The sequence below is a fragment of the Sebastes fasciatus genome, chromosome 3 (genome assembly GCF_043250625.1).
Source record: "Sebastes fasciatus isolate fSebFas1 chromosome 3, fSebFas1.pri, whole genome shotgun sequence".
Taxonomy (NCBI): domain Eukaryota; kingdom Metazoa; phylum Chordata; class Actinopteri; order Perciformes; family Sebastidae; genus Sebastes; species Sebastes fasciatus.
In genome coordinates this window covers 6,623,576-6,643,746 of record NC_133797.1, presented here as the reverse complement: position 1 = coordinate 6,643,746, position 20,171 = coordinate 6,623,576, and the positions used below count along the sequence as shown (strand labels likewise).

At 41.0% G+C, this 20,171-nt stretch overlaps 1 protein-coding gene across 7 annotated transcripts in view; it reads right to left on the bottom strand.

The window, feature by feature from the left end:
• Positions 1-20,171, bottom strand: part of tenm3 (teneurin transmembrane protein 3) — a 385,078-nt gene that overhangs the window by 97,273 nt on the left and 267,634 nt on the right. For all 7 annotated transcript variants that reach the window (XM_074628332.1, XM_074628353.1, XM_074628362.1 and 4 more), the window contains 7 exons: positions 17,320-17,439; positions 12,449-12,532; positions 11,800-11,924; positions 8,683-8,938; positions 7,579-7,680; positions 7,174-7,368; positions 3,209-3,409 (listed from right to left, as the gene is read on the bottom strand). In XM_074628332.1, the coding sequence (XP_074484433.1) occupies positions 3,209-3,409; positions 7,174-7,368; positions 7,579-7,680; positions 8,683-8,938; positions 11,800-11,924; positions 12,449-12,532; positions 17,320-17,439 (1,083 nt within the window). The remainder of the gene's footprint in view (positions 1-3,208; positions 3,410-7,173; positions 7,369-7,578; positions 7,681-8,682; positions 8,939-11,799; positions 11,925-12,448; positions 12,533-17,319; positions 17,440-20,171) is intronic.

The following is a 20,171-nucleotide window of genomic DNA, read 5'->3' as shown; positions in this document are numbered from 1 at the left end:
CAAATCAAATCTCATGAAAACCGGCTCAGAATCAAGTGAGAAACAGTCGATCTTACCTCTCCAACATGGTGGACACCACATACAGCAGTCCGTGTGGGTGTTTTCGTGTTGAAAGTAAAATGATATAAGAGGGCCAGTGCCTCCCTTGGTTTCCGCCCCCAAACTGTCAAAAGTCAGGTCTATGTGTGCGAGAAGGATTCAACTTCAAGAGCAGAGTTACCTGTGAGAGTGTTTTTGCCCTCCAGTGCTCTCTGAGCAGACTCTCTCTCTCTCGATCTCGTGGTGACTCCTCTGAGCGCTCGCTGCTTAGTTCTATACTCACAGGTGTCATTCTTTGCCTCTCCCTATGTTTCGTTTCTCGCCCGCAGCTGCATGTACAACTCTCGGTTGTTGAATTAGTTGCGCGGCAACTTATATTGTGAAAGTGGCAGTTAATATCTGTGTGTATGAAATAACATAATTTGCTCGAGACCATGCTTTATCATTCTTGTGACATATGACATAAATCTGACGCCATATATGAAGGCTGCCCTCCGGCTGCATTCATTCAAATCCGCTGTGAAACAATCTGAAAATAACCTTTTTTATTCCTCTGATTCACTGCTTTGTTCTCACTAACGTTGCTCCCTCTCTTCATTCACTCTATAGCTCACTCGACCATCGCTGCTCTCTCTCTCTCTCTCTCTCTCTCTCTCTCTCTCTCTCTCTCTCTCTCTCCTCGCTCGCTGGTTGAGCCGGAGAGGAGGAGCCAACTCTGAATGCTGTAACATATTGTACCTTTAACAACCATTACACACAATATACTGAAAATATGCATAATGTGAAATATGCATCATGATAATAGCGTGTTTTTGACAGGGCCAAAGAGAAAGGTCACGAACAAGCCAGAACAAACGGTACGTACGTGTATTTGTGTGTGTTATTTATTTCATTTGTGAGTCTGTGTTGTCGTTTGTGTTTTACAAAGTGACAGTACTTAATTGGATGTGTGTTTAATGGTTTTGACAAGACAATACTCAGCGTAACAGCCAGAGGCAACACAAATAGAAGTGAGAACACATACTCACACACACACACACACACACACACACACGCACACACACACACACACACACACATATATTCCTCTCCTCTTGTCTTTGTTTTTATGTCAAGCCATCTGTTACTGATCTGCATTCCTCCTACAGCTTTTTCTATCTCACCTCTTTTTTTCTGCATCAATGCTGTCACTTGTCTTGCTCTCTCTCGCTCTCTCTCTCCCTGTCTCTCTCTGTCTCTCTCTCTCTCTCTCTCTTTCTACAGCACCAGAAACTAAGAGACTGTCTTAACCAGAAAAACAAAACAACACAACAACATTGGTCATTTGTTCAAATGCCAAAAACAACTTATGTTCACATTTTGCTGACAAGCGACCTCTTCTGGATGCATAAATTATGACTCATGTCTGTTTGTTATAGCACCGCAAATCTTGACGGAGGACAAAGCATGTGACTGTGACTACGGAGAACGCTGCTGGTTTCCCATTTCCTACTGGCAGTCAATTTTTCCTTTAAAGGTGCTAAATTTGATATCCATATGCGTAACACCCACCCTTCAGTTCCCCTTCAGGTAAACACAGTTATCTCTGTCAGCACTTTCACCTGTTGTTTGCACTGTTAGCGCCGTTAGCACCGTTGGCTGTGAGCCGCTGGCTCGCTGTCACCACGTTGAGAGCTGTTGAGAGGCAATAGAAATGCTCTCAATCCCATATTTAGCAGCTTTAACCATCACCGCGATCTTTCCCTGACCTAAACCTAAACACACCTTATCTAGAAAACAGCCATATAGATGTTGTATCGTAAAGTCATGCATCTTGGAAGGCACTGTCAAATGGATCGATCATTTGGGGATGCAATGACAAACTATTATGTCGTTAAGTTTTGCAGGACTTGCTGGAAAATTAAACCCCTCTGGTTTGCCAAATACATTTTGGAGGGAATGTATCATGCTACCAAGGTTCAGCTTTGACAATGATTTTACCAATTTAGGGAGTGTAATATTCCTAAACTGAAGAGAAGTTGGGGTGGATGGGTTTACAAATCACAGTACTGAGACACTGAGACCAGGGTTGGCGTCCATGCCAGCAGAGATTGAAGGGAAAACAAAAACAAGTTTGACACTGTAGTATTCATTCAGGTGCCATTATGTTTCCTACAAATCATATTTGCTATTACCAGTTGTATATGACCGTTATTGATAGGACACGGGGTTGTGCTATGGTACCATTGCAGAGCACTTTATGATGTTGTAAGAGACTCTTGAAGATAAAGTTCCCTCTTTGACTCTGAACTCTTTCAGCGATAGAGTCTAAATGTGTCTTGTTTTCTAGTAAGCTTTATCTTACATACTTACTCGTTGACAAAGACCATAAATAATCTACTTGTGCTAGTTTTTCACATCGTCCAGATTGTTGTAGCTCTGACTCCTTCCACTGTCGAGAGACGGCTCTCCTGTTTGCAGCTACTACAAACCACAGCTGCAGGGTGTCTAACACACTAAGTCATCTTGAGACCATCATACTTCTATTTTAGTTTCTCTTCATTGGCTGCCAAAGAATTGATTTGGAGATGCTACTGATTTTACTGGTCTTAATGTGGTTTAGCCCCTAGCTGTGTCACTGACCTTGTACCTCCTCACAAGCTGAAGTGTCATGTCCCTCAAGCAAGGTTCTCCTGGCTGTTTCAAACTCCTGGCTAACTTCTAAAGGTGAATATGTTTTTGCCATCAGGGTAGCCGAGCTGTAGGAAAGTACGCTGCCTGTAAAACTAAGCCTAGCTAAAGCACTATCATCCTTTAATTCACTTCTCAGAATTATGTTTACAGGTGCCGGTTTTGCATAATGTCTTACTAGTTGTTTTACAAGCTATGTGTCCCGTCTTTTAGGCCTTGTTCCTAAGGCCCGCATCTCTAACACTGTTATCTTAATTATGCTCTGCTCTGTAATTGCTTTTCTGTTTTAATTTTATGCTGATCCTGTTCTTCTTTATCCTCTCTTAATGATTCTGTAAATCACTTTATTAACTCTGTAAAGCTCGCCGCGATGCTGCTTTTACAAATGCCGTAAAAGAGAAGTTTATTCTTTTTATAGATAGTGTAAGAAATGAGGCAGGAATCAACATTTACATACTGACAGATTGTTACACCGCAGGACATTAAACGTGACACTCACCTAAAGCGCAGTCAGGCCCGGTCCAGTTCTGGTCGCAGGTACAAGTGCTAGTCTCTGCGCTGTAGGTGCCGTGACCCGAACACTGGTTCGGACACATGGCCTTGGCAATCTCACAGCTGGCTCCGCCCCAGCCTGGCTGACAGTGACACTCGCCATGAATACACACCCCGTGGGCCGAGCAACTGGGGTCTATGCAGTCCACTGGAGACGGAGAGATGGAGAGGAGGGGAGTTAACAATACACCAAAGAGTACATATAGCACACATACACACATATTTAACTTTTATTTTCATAACATTTCCAATTTCAAGCTTAAAATGAATATTTTTGTCCACATGAGAAGAAACTGTAAACTAGAACTGTAGTCAAGACCACTTAAGTCCAAGATGATTTAGTGTCGCTCCACCAAAGTACTTCTAAAATCCTCCCACAGCCCTGTGTGTATCTATGCTCAGATGATTTTGATAGAGATGGTCAGTGATCTGATAGAAAAACACTACAGATAAATTTGCAAAAATATGATACGTCATGGCTAATATGATTCAATTCAGCTGTGATTTGATATTTGTTCATCTAATGTGTCATTTTACTTGTTAATGAACTAAGTATCACTGGATGTACACCGGGTGGTTTAGTCTAATGTCACCATGGAGCAATTTCTCACTGAAATTCTGTCAGGTGGAAACCAAAGATAGAGATACCAGGTTCCCTCCAGACATGTTTTAAGACACACAGAAATACTCTTTCAATACGAATTTGTGTCAGATATGTTTTGTTTTTTTCACAAACAAGTGAAGCATGTGAAGTGAAAAAGTGAAACACATTTTTCAGTCCCCCCTGACTGAGAGTGTCCGAGATGGAAGCAACAAAAAACACATGTTGAGACCGAGACAAGACTACAGTCCTAACAACATTGGCATATTATCACTTGTGTAAAGTTAGCAAACAGATGCTTATTTAATATTTACACATCCAGCAGAGCATCATAAGTAGAGTGGAGGGGGCATGGGGGTCCTTCCACTAGAAAATAAATAAATAATAATGACACTCTTTTCTGCAATTTGACATATATATTCAAAGACTTTGGGGGATTATTTAACAACTAACACGTGATTTTACAGCTCAGTAATCTCCCACTTTATATTAGGGTCAATACTGAACATTTATTTAAGAGATTTTCATCTCAATTATTTGTGCTGTTATGGTTATTGGAAATGGCTCGCACTTATTAATCACTCACTTCTACACTGCTGCCACTTTTCTAAATCTGAGAGCTAAGAGCTAAATCTTGTCTGCTTCACCCAAACACTTCAGATCTCTCACTCTCTCTCTCTCACGCACACACACACACACACACACAGATCAGCAACTTTAACTACCAGATCATCATCATCATCATCATCATCATCATCATCATCATCATCATCATCATCATCCCATGATTGGTCTGAAATGGTCATATTAAATATTAAATCAGCATACATTTCCATGAAGGAAACTAGCCCATCACTATAAATCTCACCTAAGATAACCTAACGTTAGCTCTATCAACCTCCTGACTGAGGACAGGAACGGGGCTTTCTGTCGCTTTTTTTAAAGAATCTGATTTTCCACTGCATCTTGACCTGGAGATATCAAGTGGAATTCAGTGTTTTTTGCTAACTATAGCCTGTGATAGTGGTGGTATCATCACTGCCATAACATGCGCACAGCCCTCCTTTAACAATATTAAAAAGAATGCTCTGCTATGATAAGTCACGACTAGCCAACATTAGTGAGCCAGAAGTCTTAACACCCGGATTGAGGGATGGCTACTAAATTTAGCTCTTGTAAACACATTTTTGTATGAAAAGTACATAAATAGTATATATACATAAATATTCACCTATAATATATGATTGAGTGATATATATATTATATACACACAAGCACACTCCTGTCTATCTATATTTTGGCTTTTGGTTCACTCTGAGCCCGAGCTTCACTTTATTTGTAAATAGTTGTTTGATCATTGTGTGCAACAATAAATGTTCATTGTTGCATTTCATTCAATCTCCATTTCTCCTTTTCTTTCTCCCTCCGCACCCCTAGACTGGGGCGTGACATAAACACAAGGAGAAACAGAGACTGAATGGATCCAGTTGACAGTTTTATAGCAGAGTTTTAACACTGATGATGATGACTGTTAGTTGACTGGTTTAATCTGAATAAAGAGAACTAAACACGCAAGTACTTCCATATGTAATATATAATAAACTTAATATGCATGGTTATGGTTAACTAAGGGGGATAATCAATATAATGTCTTACAGACATATTTCCAAATAACTAGATTCAACAACAACAGCACAAGGCTGTGCTCTCCTAAACATGTAGCAGGAGCAAAAGGAACGTGCATATTAACGCAACTGAGCTGCTGTCGAACAAAGGTGCTTATTGTTCTGATGCTGAAGGTCAGCAGAGGGACTCACACCTGAATCCCGTCCTCTTTTATAGACTACTCATCAGCCAATACCAGAGTCATCCTTCCTCCTCAACACGCACGTTAACTCTTTCAGACCACTCTAGGCAACAATTTGACTGTGATATTTTTCATGGAAATCCTACATGGCATCTTTGCATAATTTGCAGATTCAGCAGCCGTAAATGGGATTAATACACGCACGCACGCACGCACGCACGCACGCACGCACGCACACACACACACACACACACACACACACACACACACACACACACACACACACACACAGGCTCTGTTGTTCAGGGAAAATTCTCTCTCCTTCTTTATACTCACTCACAAAGGATTAGTGTGATGGAGGATTGAACTAATCTGAAACTAATGTGGTTACTGTCTCCTGTGATACGCATTTGCATATTTGTATGAATGTGTATGTATACGCAGCATGTGCACACCTTTGTGTCTGCATTTGTACACACTTGGATGATATGAATGTACCCGTATGGAGATGAGTGTCAACCTCTCTGTGTAGGTATGTGTGTGTGTGTGTGCGTGTGTGTGTGTGTGTGTCCAACCAGCGAATAGCAGATTAGTATTGATCAATTCAGATTAAATTAGTGTAGTGTACAGCTTGTAGCCAACTTTAGCCAACTACCTGTCATCAATTTGACAGTAACCATGTACTGTATGAGTATTTGTGTGTGAGACAGAGAAATTAGAGTAAATTAATTTACCATTTAGCGTTAATGCTGTTTTACAAACTAGCTGTCAGCAGCTGCATTTTAGGGCTGATATTATCTGATATTTACATGCAGGCCAGTGGGATTAGAAGCTTGTGAACTTTATAAAATGACTTCAAACTTGCAGTACATACAGTAGCGTGTACCTGCAACAAGTACCTGTTCTGTGCAGAAAAAGATCATACCATGAGGTGAATTACAAAAGCTGCAGGGGTTATACACCATTATTCACCCAGATATGGAAAACTTGTTCTTATTTCACAGAGCAGCAAAATGTTACATCTAAACCTGCAGAAATAACAAATTGTGGTATTTTGGCACAACAGCTGTAAGAAAAATGAGTTGCTGCGTAATGTGCAATGAAGCTGAACAAGGAACAATCAAGCCCAGCGTCCGCTTTCCATCTTCAATACTCCTCATTAACATAACTACAGCAGTTTATTTATCCATCCAATACTACATGACATTCATTCAAACGGATTATGAATTATTATCCAATTATAACAAATTGCATGGATGTTTCTGTTTCAAAAGTAAATGTCATGTCGCGATAAATGTGCGCTAAATCAATTATTTATGTTGACATTCAATTATGTTGTGACGTCTTTACCGAATTCCAGCATGTCAGTGATTGAAAAAAAGAATGCAGGGACGTGTCAAAGTGTCCCAAAGGAAGGGGGCTAACTACTGCCAATGACATATACATAACATTTATGTAACTCATGTACCTGTCTGTGTCTGTCCTTGGAGGATATTAGTCTTACCTTCTTCACAATTATCGCCCTTGTAGCCAGTATTGCAGATGCAGGCACCCATAATGCAGATGCCGTGTCCTCCACAGTGGATGTCGATGCACTGGTTGGCTGGCACGTCGCACTCGGTTCCTTTCCACCCGCTGTAGCACTGGCAGCGGCCACGGGAGTACTGGCCGTTACCACTGCACAGCACTGGGCAGGCAGCTGGACCAAACACATGCAGTGAGATGGACCAGTTAGAAATACTGGCTGTAAAAAGGACTTGTTAAGTCAGACATTTGAACCTTGAAAGTTCCTCTTAAGCTCCCAAATTTTCAATTAGTCAAAGTCTTAAAATTTAACAAATGACTGTGCCCAACACTTGCTGCCTCTCCGTGGGTGGTCGAGTATTTGTGTTTGTGTTTGTGTGTTTACCTCGAGAGCAGTCAGGCCCCAGAAATCCTGGGAAACAGTGGCATATTCCTGACAGACAATCTCCGTTTCCATGACAATTCTGAGGACACTCCATAATTGACTCTGATTAAGAGTGAGTGAGAGAGAGAAATAGAGAGAGAGAAAGAGAGGTGGTTTAACGATGCATGTTGATTGGGTAGGCTGGATATGCAACTGTACATTTTAAGAAATAACACATACATGCACACAACATCGGTCCTCTGTGGTTGCTGTAATTACAGCCAGTCAGTCCAATCAACACATTCTAACATCCAATTACCCTGCCTCTCTCTCTCTTTCTCTCTCTCTCTCTCTCTTTCGCTCTCTCTCTATCACACACACACCATCGCTGGCTCTCTGCCGTACTTAACTGGCCATTTCCTGCCCACGCACACACGGACACACACTATTGTACTTCTATCTTTGTGAGGAAACTCATTGATGTAGAGCATTCCCTAACCCCCCTTCCCTGATTTCCAATTGTTCCAAGAATTTCCGATTTTGAACAATCACTAAATGCTATACTATGACTTTCAATGTACATATTTGTTAGACATACCCCTCTCACAGAACAATAAGAATAATCAACACACCTACTTTCCCCTCTTCCTTTAAAACAGCTTTGGTAAAACCAGTGTTTAAGATGTCTGATCTGGACATCAGGGACATCACTAATTACAGGCCTTACATCTATAATCTTCTTTTTCTATGTAAACTTCTTGAGAAGATTGTATTTGACCAACTATTGTACATGATCATCTGAATACTAATAACAAAGTATATTAGATAAAGTCCGGCTCCGGCTATCAGACCAACTCTAGCACTGAAGCCGCATTATAAAAGGCAGTAAATGACCTGAGAATTTCAAGCAATGTGGCTGTCTTCGTTTTGTTAGGTTTGAGTGCTGCATTCGATAAAATTTGATCGTGGCATTTTAATCCATCGACATGAGAAATGACTAGGTCATTCGATGTTGTAGGGATTATGTGTACTGTAAAAATGCTCTTGCACACACTTACAGTAACTCACCAATCAACAAGACGTACAGTATTCACTCTAATGACAAGTATAATGCTTTAGTCTCACCTATGACGATGGTATTGTAAGAGACTTGTTCTGTGTTGCGTCCGTCGTTGTAAAATGCCATATGCCAGATTCCTGTGTCCAGGTACTGAATGAAGCCAGCCTCGTGCACATTCACTGAGCGTGTGTGCCGGGCTCCTCCTCCAGACTCCTCCTCACGTGCACCAGCTGGGTGTGCACGTCCTGCGTCCGCGTCACTGAGCGCTCGTTTGTCTTTGGAAATGAGGCGACTACCATCCAGTAGCTCCACAAAGTCGTACTGAAAGACAAAAACACATCGAAGTCATTGAAGATATTTTTCTCAGTACAAGAACATTTAGCATAACTGTAATGGTACGCATCCACCGGGGTGTTTTTTATCGTGAGGGGACGCACCGCTTCCCAGCATTGGACGCTTGATGGGCCGTCACTAGACACAAGGTAGGCTCCGGTTTGGACGAACGCTTTCCCTCCGTGAGCTGCTGCTCAGTCGCGAGTCGCGTCGGACGCCAGTGATTTGCATAAAGTAGACTAGATCCCAACTTTACGCAAATGAGGAACGGCTGCCGTGACGCTCCGTCTCTGGAATCGCGCCGCCACCCTACCATAATGCATTGCACGGCTGCTTACATAGACATGAATGGGAAGCGTGGAAAGGGCGGATCCTGTGGACACGTACCATAACAAACTTACCTGAAAGTTTAGAGTTGTTTAGCACAGTATATGTTACATTTTTGTTGGTGGTCAGTCCAAGAGTTCGTCAATCTTAACAACTAGCCAGATTTCCATTAAGTTTAATATGATTATTTATGACATTCAGAGTCATGCGGATTTTGGTAACCCTCTGACCTTTTATCTAGCCCCACTGTCAACTCCAGCCCAGTCTCACCAAAAGGCGTATGAATGACACGGCATTGTAAGTCATTTTGCGTGCAATTACAACGCCGTCCTTGCTTTTGGCCTGTCATTTCAAGCCATGTAGTCTCTACTGATTGCAATGTAAACATATCAGCGTGAATATGCTATGCTCAGAGGTATACAACGTTGAATAAAAAGTGGGAGACTGCTTATTTTGGTGGGAGGGGAGGTGGATGGGTCCAACAAACACAGGACTCTGAACCAGGAGACCGCTGTTTGTGTCCAAAAGTGTTGTTGAGTTATTTTGAAGTTACATCAGTGACTTTTGTGAATTGTTTTGCGTACTTCTGTTACATTATATTTTACTTAGTTTACGTACTTATTTTAACCCCAACCACGATGTTATTCCTAAACCTAACTAAGTGATTCTGTTGCCTAAAAACAAATGTGGCCATTACTATAGTTTTGATGCCGAAACATAACCGTGATTGTTTCACGGTAACGACGTGGCATGAAATGACACCCAAAAGTGTAATAAACACACATGATGTTAGCATGATGACATGGACATGGTTTCATTTGACCTTAAACAGCATTTTAAATGTTCTAATCACAAAGTTAGATGGACACAGAGACATTTACAGTAGCATGTGGTTACGAGCTCATTAACATATTCATATTAGCTCAATTACCCCAGAAAATGCTTCACTGTTTTCTCAGCTAAAACAATTGTTACACAAGGGTGATGAGACTAAAAAATCCACACTGAAAGAAAAAATGAGTACTTAGATGGATTAGGTTATGACAAGGACACACACGCACACACACGCACACACACGCACACACACGCACACACACACACACACCATTGTCTATTATCTAAAGTGCTAACATTGAGCTGTGATAGGGGTGGCATTGTATGAAGCTGTCTTTTACAGATAAGTGGATTAGTCCCTTGATAGAAGACATGATTCATCACACAGAGATGTAAGTGGTAGTTTAGGTTTGTAAGAAGCTTATCTGCTTCATTATTAACCAAGAATCCATACAGCACTTGACCTAGAAACACTTGCAAAGTTGCAAAAGGGATTAGGGGTTTGACATTTTGGGAGGTATTTTTAAAAGTAGAAGGGCCAAAGGATTGTGGATGGTTGAGGGCAGGCTTTCTTAAACACTATGTCAGAGATCTCAAACAGTGGTGGCCAATGATCTGATGTGATAAGATTTCATTCTGGGGACACATGAAAACACCGCTCTAGCTTCTGCTCAGGTCAGCGCTGGTTAAATCCCATCCTCAACACAGTGTTTTTACTGTGGACTTTGCCTTTCTTACACAACATCTTATCTTAGAGTCATGGCCCATGTTAGTGTTCATTTTACCATGGTATCTATTTCACACTTAACTGTCCTAAAGGTGGATTTGCTCTCTGATTTGCACAATCTTTTTTTTTCCCGGATAAGGTTCTTTTTTGTGAGTTTTTCCTTGTATGCTCACATAGTTTACAGTTGGTGGGGCTTGGTGATTTAAGCCCCACCACTTCATCTATCTGTTAAAGTGATGTCATTTTCTCATTGTTCCAATTGGGGGCACACAATTTGAATGACAGAACGTTAAGTCGGGACTCTCGATTAGACTATTACTATGGTTGTACAAGGTTTTTTTTAGGATCTGAACAAACAGGACTTTCACCCAAGAGAACACTGAAACTAAAAGTTAACGAAACGTTAAGTTACCTTCTCACGTCAGTCGTTAGTCACTTGACTCGTTAGCATCGTTAGTCCCGTGAGTCACTTGACTAGCAACTCACGAGTCTTGAGTCACTCGCTAGTGACGAGTCGTTAGTCAGTTAAGTTAACGTCAACCACAATCTATTCCTAAACCTAAGTGTTTTTGTTGCCTAACCTCCTGTGAAGATGGACGCATATTTTGAAAAGACACTACACATGTAAGGAGCGTATATTGACACGTCCAAATCTGACACTAGAGGGGTACCTAGAGCGTCATAGTTTGAAGTATAAGCGCCACTGAACAAGTCTCAGTATTTGACGAGTGAGAATGCGTTGGCCTTAGTGAAAATGATAGAGAAATGTGACTATGGTCAGACCTGGTAAGAACATGTTAAATCGCCATCAGATTAATGTAAAGGGCTACATGTCTGAAAGGGCCATCAGGCTTGATAAACTAGGCTTAGTATATAACTCCCTTGTGACTCGCTTGAGTTGAACCAATAAACAAGCATGTAATCGTATGTGCATGTTCATGCATGTGTTTGTGCGACCAACCTGCGTGTGCGAGGGCGGTAGGCCTTTGCGTCCATACACCCCAACAAGAGCGTCTCTCTGGACGGAGATGTTGAATTTCAAAAATTGCGGTTGGTCAATATACAGCTGGGACCTCCAAAACACACCTTGGACAAAGAACAACAAACCCCAAGCAGTCAAAATCAGCCATCAAAACTCATGGTTATTACAATATGTCAGATAATAAACTATGTACAATTTTATATAGTTTATTATAGTACAATTGTTTTTTTGATGTCTATTGTATTTCCCAACACAGAGAGGTGTTTTTGTTATTTAGCCTACCCCCACTGATATAAATGGGGTGGACACAATAATGGAAACACTTGTTGGTATAACGAGATACAATTCAACAGCCCCACAACCTGCGGCCTCCAACACAATCGTACAGTTGAATCAAGACCTCTCCAATACACTTTAAACAAAAAACTGAAGATCAGAACCACACAGAAGTAGGATTTACTGCAGGACTGTTGGATTAGACTTCATGTGTTTTAGCTGGGTGCACGTTATAAACTGGCAACTGAGTGTATTATGCTTTTGTGAATATATTTTTATACATTTTGTGCCGATGTGCCATTGTGTGTGGTGTGTGTGCGTGTGCGTGTGTGTGTGTGTGTGTGTAACTAGCCTGGTGGGACATCTTGTATGGCTCGTCTCCCCACGTCCACCTCTCCCGTGTCTATGGTATTGTTCTCTAGAAGAAACATTTTACCTGCAGAGAGAAGAAAACAGATAAAACAGAGTTATTTATTCTTTTCATCCATAGTATTTCTGCAATGGTCACAATATCATTTAATGCAAATGATGTATTGGTAGTAGTTTTAGCTCCACCAATGTGCTGAAATTTGCAGATATAAGATTGATCTCTTGTTTGTCCAGCACATCCCACAGATGCTCGATTGGATTGAGAACTGGAGAATTTGGAGGCCAAGTCGATGCCTCGAACTCGTTGCCATCCAAATGATGTAAAAGAAAACGTGATTCATCAGACCAGGCCACCTTCTTCCATCGCTCCGTGGTCCAGTTTTGATGCTCACGTGCCCATTGTAGGCGCTTTCGGCAGTGGACATGGGTCAGCATGGGCACCCTGACTGGTCTGCAGCCCCATACGCAACAAACTGTGATGCACTGTGTGTTCTGACACCTTTCTATCGGAACCAGCATTAACTCTTTCAGGAATTTGAGCTCCAGTAGCTCTTCTATTGGATCGGACAACACGGGCCAGCCTTCGCTCCCCACAGGCATCAATGAGCCTCGGGTCTGACCCTGTCGCCGGTTCACCGGTTTTCCTTCCTTGGACCACTTTTGGTAGGTCCTGACCACTGCAGACCGGGAACATCCCACAAGAGCGGCAGTTCTGGAGATGCTCTGACCCAGTCTTCTAACCATCACAATTTGGCCCTTGTCAAAGCCTTAAGCTTGCCCATTTTTTCTGCTTCCAACACAAAGTTCAAAGTTCAAAATGTTCACTTGCTGTCTAATATATCCCCCCCACTGCCAGGTGTCATTGTAACGAGATAATCCATGTTATTCACTTCACCTGTCAGTGGTCTTAATGTTATGGCTGATCAGTGTATATACAGTATATATATATGATGAAATACATATTTGGACACATGCTTTCATAAAGAACATTGTTTTCCCTGCTAGGTTATAAATAAGAATTGTCCTGGTTTATGTGTAATCTTCTGGGGAGCCTTTGGCCACACAGTCTTGAGATAATTGAATCACGTCTCAGTGTGTAATCCCTGGAAAGTTGTTTTATGCTCAGTCATAATATGGGTTTTTTAAGAGACACTATGTCTGAACAAAATATATTTCACCATGATATTTAAACTGTATTTACCATTCTTACTGATGTATCTGCTTTTATCATGGCTAACTTGGCCATGAATGGCCACATCAACTGGTTTAATAGTCTGAGCTGTTACTCTCCAACATGTTCTCATGCAACAAGTCTTATGAAAAGGTTACTAACCCATCAACTTCAATTTGGTTAAAGTTAGGCTAAAGTCTAATGGTAAATTAGAACACTTCACTCACAGTTGTCTCAGTTGGGAACCGGATCTTTGTCACTGTAATTAAATGTAAATAGTGTGCACTATGAAGATGGAATGGTTCCAAGTAAATGTAATTTCATAGGCCTTTCCTGTTCAAAACATTACACTTTAACAGCTTAAGTCATGTCATCTGGGCAGTAAACCAACACTGACTCAGATGTGTGCGTATGTGTGTGTGTGTGTGTTTAATAGACTAATATGAGCTGCAACACATGACACAAGTCTTTAAACCCAGCTCAAAGGCACACACTTCACACACACACACACACACACATCCATCTTTATCTCTAACCCAACACACTCACTATGGCCTCCGTCTCTTTCTGTCACAGCCGAAGCAGACCATTTTGTTTTTAAGTTCTGCAGAAGCAATTGAGGACTAACAATGTTCAAGAGAGTCAGGACTTGATTTTTCTCACTCAATTCAATCTGACCCGTGGGAGGGGAAGCTACCCTCAGAGTCCAGTTACTCTTTTTTGTTTGAGCATCATTCATCTTTTGAGAAAGCTGAGCTGCTTTAAGTTCATGTGGCAAATGGGAGGATTTTAAGAATAAAAAAACTAAAGTTGGCAGGTCTGTTGGGCTGAGATGTTTATAGTATCAACAACAACATCCTACATTTTTTATACTTTCATTATGTGTTTATTTTGGCGGATAAAAGTGGTAGAGTCTCTTTAGAAAACCTCTTATTTAACTGCAGCAGGGTCTGACAGTCTGCCCCGTGAAGTCCTGGTTCTGGTTCTCCCGTGCCTCCCTTAACTCCAGCGGGGCCAGCAGTACGGCCAAAAATGTGTAGAAGCAAAGAGACGAAACTCTGCTTTTTTGACAACAGCCGCTAGATGGCTCTGTGATAGCGCTGCTGCCATTTTGGACTGAAAAACGCCAATTAGGTCGTTGCTGTGGATCTATAAAGAGACGTCTGTAAATCAGAGGATAATTGTTTTTTGAGGTAAATTAACTTCCCAGTACCAACACTTACAGTTAATAGCCCTCATTTAAAGTGGAAATGAAACATTCAACCAAGTCAAGCTGGTTTACTAAATGGATTTCCACTCTAATCAACAATTATATGAATGAGTGAATTTTATAACAAACATGACAACTGTCAGCATTTAAAAGAAAGAAAATAAAAATATTCCGTTTCATTTTTGTGACAAGAGCATTGCCATGTTGCAGTACTCTAGCTTGTGACGTCACTCGGTTGGTTAGCACGGCTAAGTTACACAGACACAACGGTAGAGACCGTGAAAGACGGAGACTGAGGAGACACATGACACAAAAAAACAAAAAGGGGGACACTATTGTATTGCTGTACTGCAGCAGCTCTGGCTATAGTGACACTGAAAGAGCCTCCGACAGGCACTGAGTCCAGCTGCTGCTGACTGTCTCCCCATCTCCCGTCCTCTCCCCTCTCTGATCACATGTCTCTCCTTCTTTTGCTGTCTCATTCAGACCGTTGAAAGACAGGGTCACTATGAAAATAAACGCCGAAAGCACGGCTTTATGATAGCTAGCTAGCTACCGGCTCAACATTAGCATCCAAGAACTACCATCATACAGTAAAACTTATCACCAAAGCAAACCCTAGAGACATTATCAGCCTAATGTTACCTGTTTTCTCCTTCAACTAGCAAACTAAATAACTCACTCACTCAACACAGGTAACATTAGGCCATTATTAAGATCATTTAACAAATATATTTCACAATGAACCATTAACCAACTAGAATTACCGCCTCGCAAACAGAAGGATCCGTGTTCATTAAAACATTTTGCTGTTGCTACAAGACACTCAGTTGGATGACCAAATAACACAATTGGACACATCCAATCATTGGTAAAGCAACGGTAAACTAAAACCTCAACTTCATGATAGAAAAACATCAGCACTGAAAAATGGCTGGGTATGCCACTTACATGCTACTTTTCACCATTCCTCCCTATCTGAGAAAGACCGACAGAATCTCTCTCTCCCATTTCAGGAAAACAAAGCGAGTCAGAGACTCTCTAACCTCTGATACTCTGCAGAGACTGGCAGATGGTAACGCCAGGTAAACACTGCAGGCTATACTGTGAAAGGATGTGTTCATTTCAAGTCTATTATGTTCAAATTACCTGACAGGATGGAGAGAGGGAATGTTTATTGGTAAACCCATTTCAACTAAGAATTACATTCAAATACACCAATTATGCAAATATCCTTTTGGAGGAAACATAATGCCACTTAGATCATGTTTTTTTTAAATCTACATATCAGACAACATACATTAATTGCAATAACTACTTCCCACATTGGCACTGAAGATAAATCACAATTGCAGGGTGTTGTCCTGCAATGTTGCAGTATATGAGGATGTGCACAATTAAAATATTACAGCAGGCTGAGGTTTCCCCTCAGGCACCTGAGGCCTGGACTACCAAGCAGGATTTGCGGTTAGTGAGGTAACTTCAGGTTTAACCCTTCAGGGTTTTCCATCCTACGAAGGTGGATCACTTCTTACCGGGGTAAATCGCCATGGTAACTGATACTGAACAGCTAACCTGCATCGGGGCAGGTTGTGTTTCAGATAAGAGATCAACTCGTATAAAAGCACCGCCTACTGACTAATCAGAGCTCTGTGTGGGGATCGTATGGTAATATTACACACATATGAAGAAATTTAAATCATAATCCAGACTATGAGCAAAACAGATTAAACTGACAGATGCAGGAAGTACAGCTGGCTGTATGATGTGGGTGTTTACCGCTTTGAATTCTGTTTTTATATTTATTTTTTTTACTTGCTCTTGAGTCTGTTTCACACCGCCGGAGACGGGGACGCAGCTAAAAGAAGGCTGAAATAGTCACACACGCCATATTTTTGTTAAAGGGCATAATGAAGTGTATTCCATTCATCTATTACACTTCTAACAGCTATTTATAGCTAGACAACTATATCTGTCTTTTGAGTGTTCCATTAAATTAAAAAGTCTGTTAATATACGCATTCACACATCGGGAGTTTTTTATTATGCCAGCTGTCCTTCCTGCATTTGGCAGCTTCAACTGTGTTAATATTAGTCTGGATTATGTGTTTATCTTCATCATATTTGTTTAATATTATAGTTATAAAATGTGCCACTCTGCTGACAGCAGACTTGTCCATGTTTGTGATTGGTCATAAACTGCATAAACTGAACAAGCTCACAGCCAGACTGAGAAATCCTGGGATTCGTAGGACCGCTTAGCGGGATCTCGTTTGTTAGGGTTAGTTAAACCAGATAACGAGAAGATACCCTGGGTATGTTGAACTCTATTCGGCCTCTGGAGTGATTTTTATATTTCTGTTTGAAGCTAAATGTCTTTCTCCTTACCTCTCCTTAACTTTTCTCATGTTCTTTCTCCTGTCAGGAGAAAGGATAAAAAAAAAAAAAAAAAAAGTATTTAAATAGAAACTCACCATTGTCTGTCGACACCATAAAGGTGTTGGGAGTTGTATCTCTTCCCCCTCCTCCATTTTCAAATGCTCCGTATCCCTCACTCTCCTGGAGCTGCCAGTTTAGACCAAACAGGTGCATAGCTAGAGATGAGGAGGGGATGAAAAGGAAGAGGAGAGGGAAAGGAAGGACAGTTAAGAGAAAGAAAGGGAAGATTAGGAGTTGTTAAGCATAGGCCTACTGAGCATTATGTTTTTTTTGGAAACATGAATAACATCTATAATGCTCCCAGGCTAGATACACAAATTAAGTGGGCAACTGCACACACACACACACACACACACACACACACACACACACACACACACACACACACACACACACACACACACACACACACACACACACACACACACTGAAGCCCATATGGAAACACATACAGTATAAACAAATATAGAGCCACACACAACATTACAACCAATTTCCCTCTTTCTCTCTCAAACACATTCACCAATACCCAGGGAAAGATATACGGTTGTGTGTGTGTTAACATCAATGGAAGCCTCTAGCAGCTAATCTGACAATAGGCTTGTTGGAAATGCTCCTCGCCTGGAAAGTAGACGGGATCAGGCGGCAGCAACGGGGGGGGTGGCTAAAAGCTGCGATCAATTCGGACAGTTTCCAGCCGTTTTGAGCAGCCTTCGAAGAATTTACAGGAAGTCACAGAAAAAGTTACTTCCTGTTAGATCCGATCTGTAGGCTACTTGTAGTTTTCACACCACGTTGGGGGATTTATTTATATTTGTTTGTAAATCTATGTGGAAATGTGCATGCGTCTGGCATTGGATTCTATCCTTTATTATTTTGATGTCCGCCTTGTAAAGCACTTTGTAATGAGCACTTGTTTTGAAAAGTGTTATATATAGATAACCTTCATTATTATAATAATATCAAACACACCAGATATGTTTGTTAACATACTGAACCTTCATTGCACAACATGAGACTAATATCCTACAATCTAGTGTTAAATATTACAATTACACAGAAAGTTGTGACTTTCTACAACACGTGGTGTTTTGCTGTCAAAACTAAGAGCCAATCAGCTCTTTGATCAGGCGAGAGCCAGGCGTTTCCCATCATGCCCTGGGTCTTGCAGTCAGTCGAGAGCAACTGCAGCGCCTGGCTCTAAAAACTGAGGCCGCCTCCATCTCGTGAGGTTATCGTTGCCCACTTGTGCATGATGTCAGAGCAAGTCGGACACAAATCTAACCGGCATGCATTGCGCGGCGATTGCCGGTGATCGATTCTGCGCACGCCTGGCTCATCTCCAACGGGCCTAATATTATACCCACCTCTACCACCTTCATGTGTGTGTGTGTGTGTGTGCACGCCCTTGAGCTTGTAAATCATCTGCTCACTTTTTATTTTCCTCCTCCTACTTCATCTCGATTGAGATATAACCAGATTTTTCTGAGGCCAAAAAAAACAGCCAAATTGGTGCAAACCAAACAGAAGAGAAGCGTCCACGGCACGCCCGTGAAGCTCATTTCATTTGCTCACTAGATTCTGCACGGTGTCCGCTGAGTTATGCTGACTGTCTGATGAAGAAGTGCAGAGCTGATGACAACTGATGTTTTATAAAAAAAAAAAATGCTTTGCCTTGTCAATCCAACAAAATTACACACTGCGATTCAATAACGTAGGCTGTTGTTTTGCGTTTACACGGACTTATTCATATTGCACAGCACACCCACTGTTTCCAGTCTCATTCTGCTGGTTTCAGGCAAAAATTAAGAATTATCTTCAATACAAAGAAAATTGCAGTTTATTCACTAATACTGTCTGTGGACCTGATTTCCACAGATTGCTATTAGACAGAATATTATAAGTCAAAAGTAGTTAAGGACATGTGGAAAGTTTGTCCTGAGGGTGGCACTAAAGGAAAGACTAAATGGGAGCAAGAATGTGTGTGGTCAGTAAATGTTATGGCAATCTGCCCTTTCACACTTTTGGGGGACACTTTTATGACACATTTCAGGATAGATTCTTATTGCATATGCCTATCCTTAGATGCTGCAGCATACATCATTGAGAAATTATGCCTCAATTTCTGTTTGTATAACTTCTCCACAAACAGAAAAACATTTTACAAGATTTAAAAACAGGAAGTCAATGTATAACCTGCAACGTGTGCAGAATGTTCAGAATATTGATCAACTCTGAGAGAGAAATGGTGACAAATAGTGGAAAAAAATCATTCACATCATGTTGGGAAAAACAGTATGTGTAATGCAAAATGTATATCATAATGCCAATGTGTAGCTGAGTACTTAAAGCGTATTATTTCTAATAGCCCAAAGTAGAGTGCAAGCACCATGATTAAACCTTTCAGTGTCACTTACAGTGCAATCATATTAAAGGTCCCATATTGTAAAATGTGAGATTTTCATGTCTTTTATATTATAAAGCAGATTTAAGTGCTATATGAATACTGTTAAACTATCAAAACACTCAATATACGAAGAAATACACACAGCCCGTATTCAGAAATTGTGAGCTTGAAACAAGCCGTTAGATATCTGTCCATTTGTGATGTCACAAATATACAATATAAAGATCATTACACGGTTTAAAACATACAAATTCTTAATGTGTCACAGTTTATTTCCTGTTGAAGTGTATGTAAATAACATCAGCTGACAGGAAGTAAACATGGACCCAAACTGTTGCCTAGCAACGCAATTCTGTTGCAATTCCGTTGAAATGCACTAAAACGGAGCGTTTCAGACAGAGGGTAAATACAGGTATATTCAGGCAGACAGTATGAGGAAAATAAAGTTTTTTTTTAACATTACAGCATGTAAACATGTTC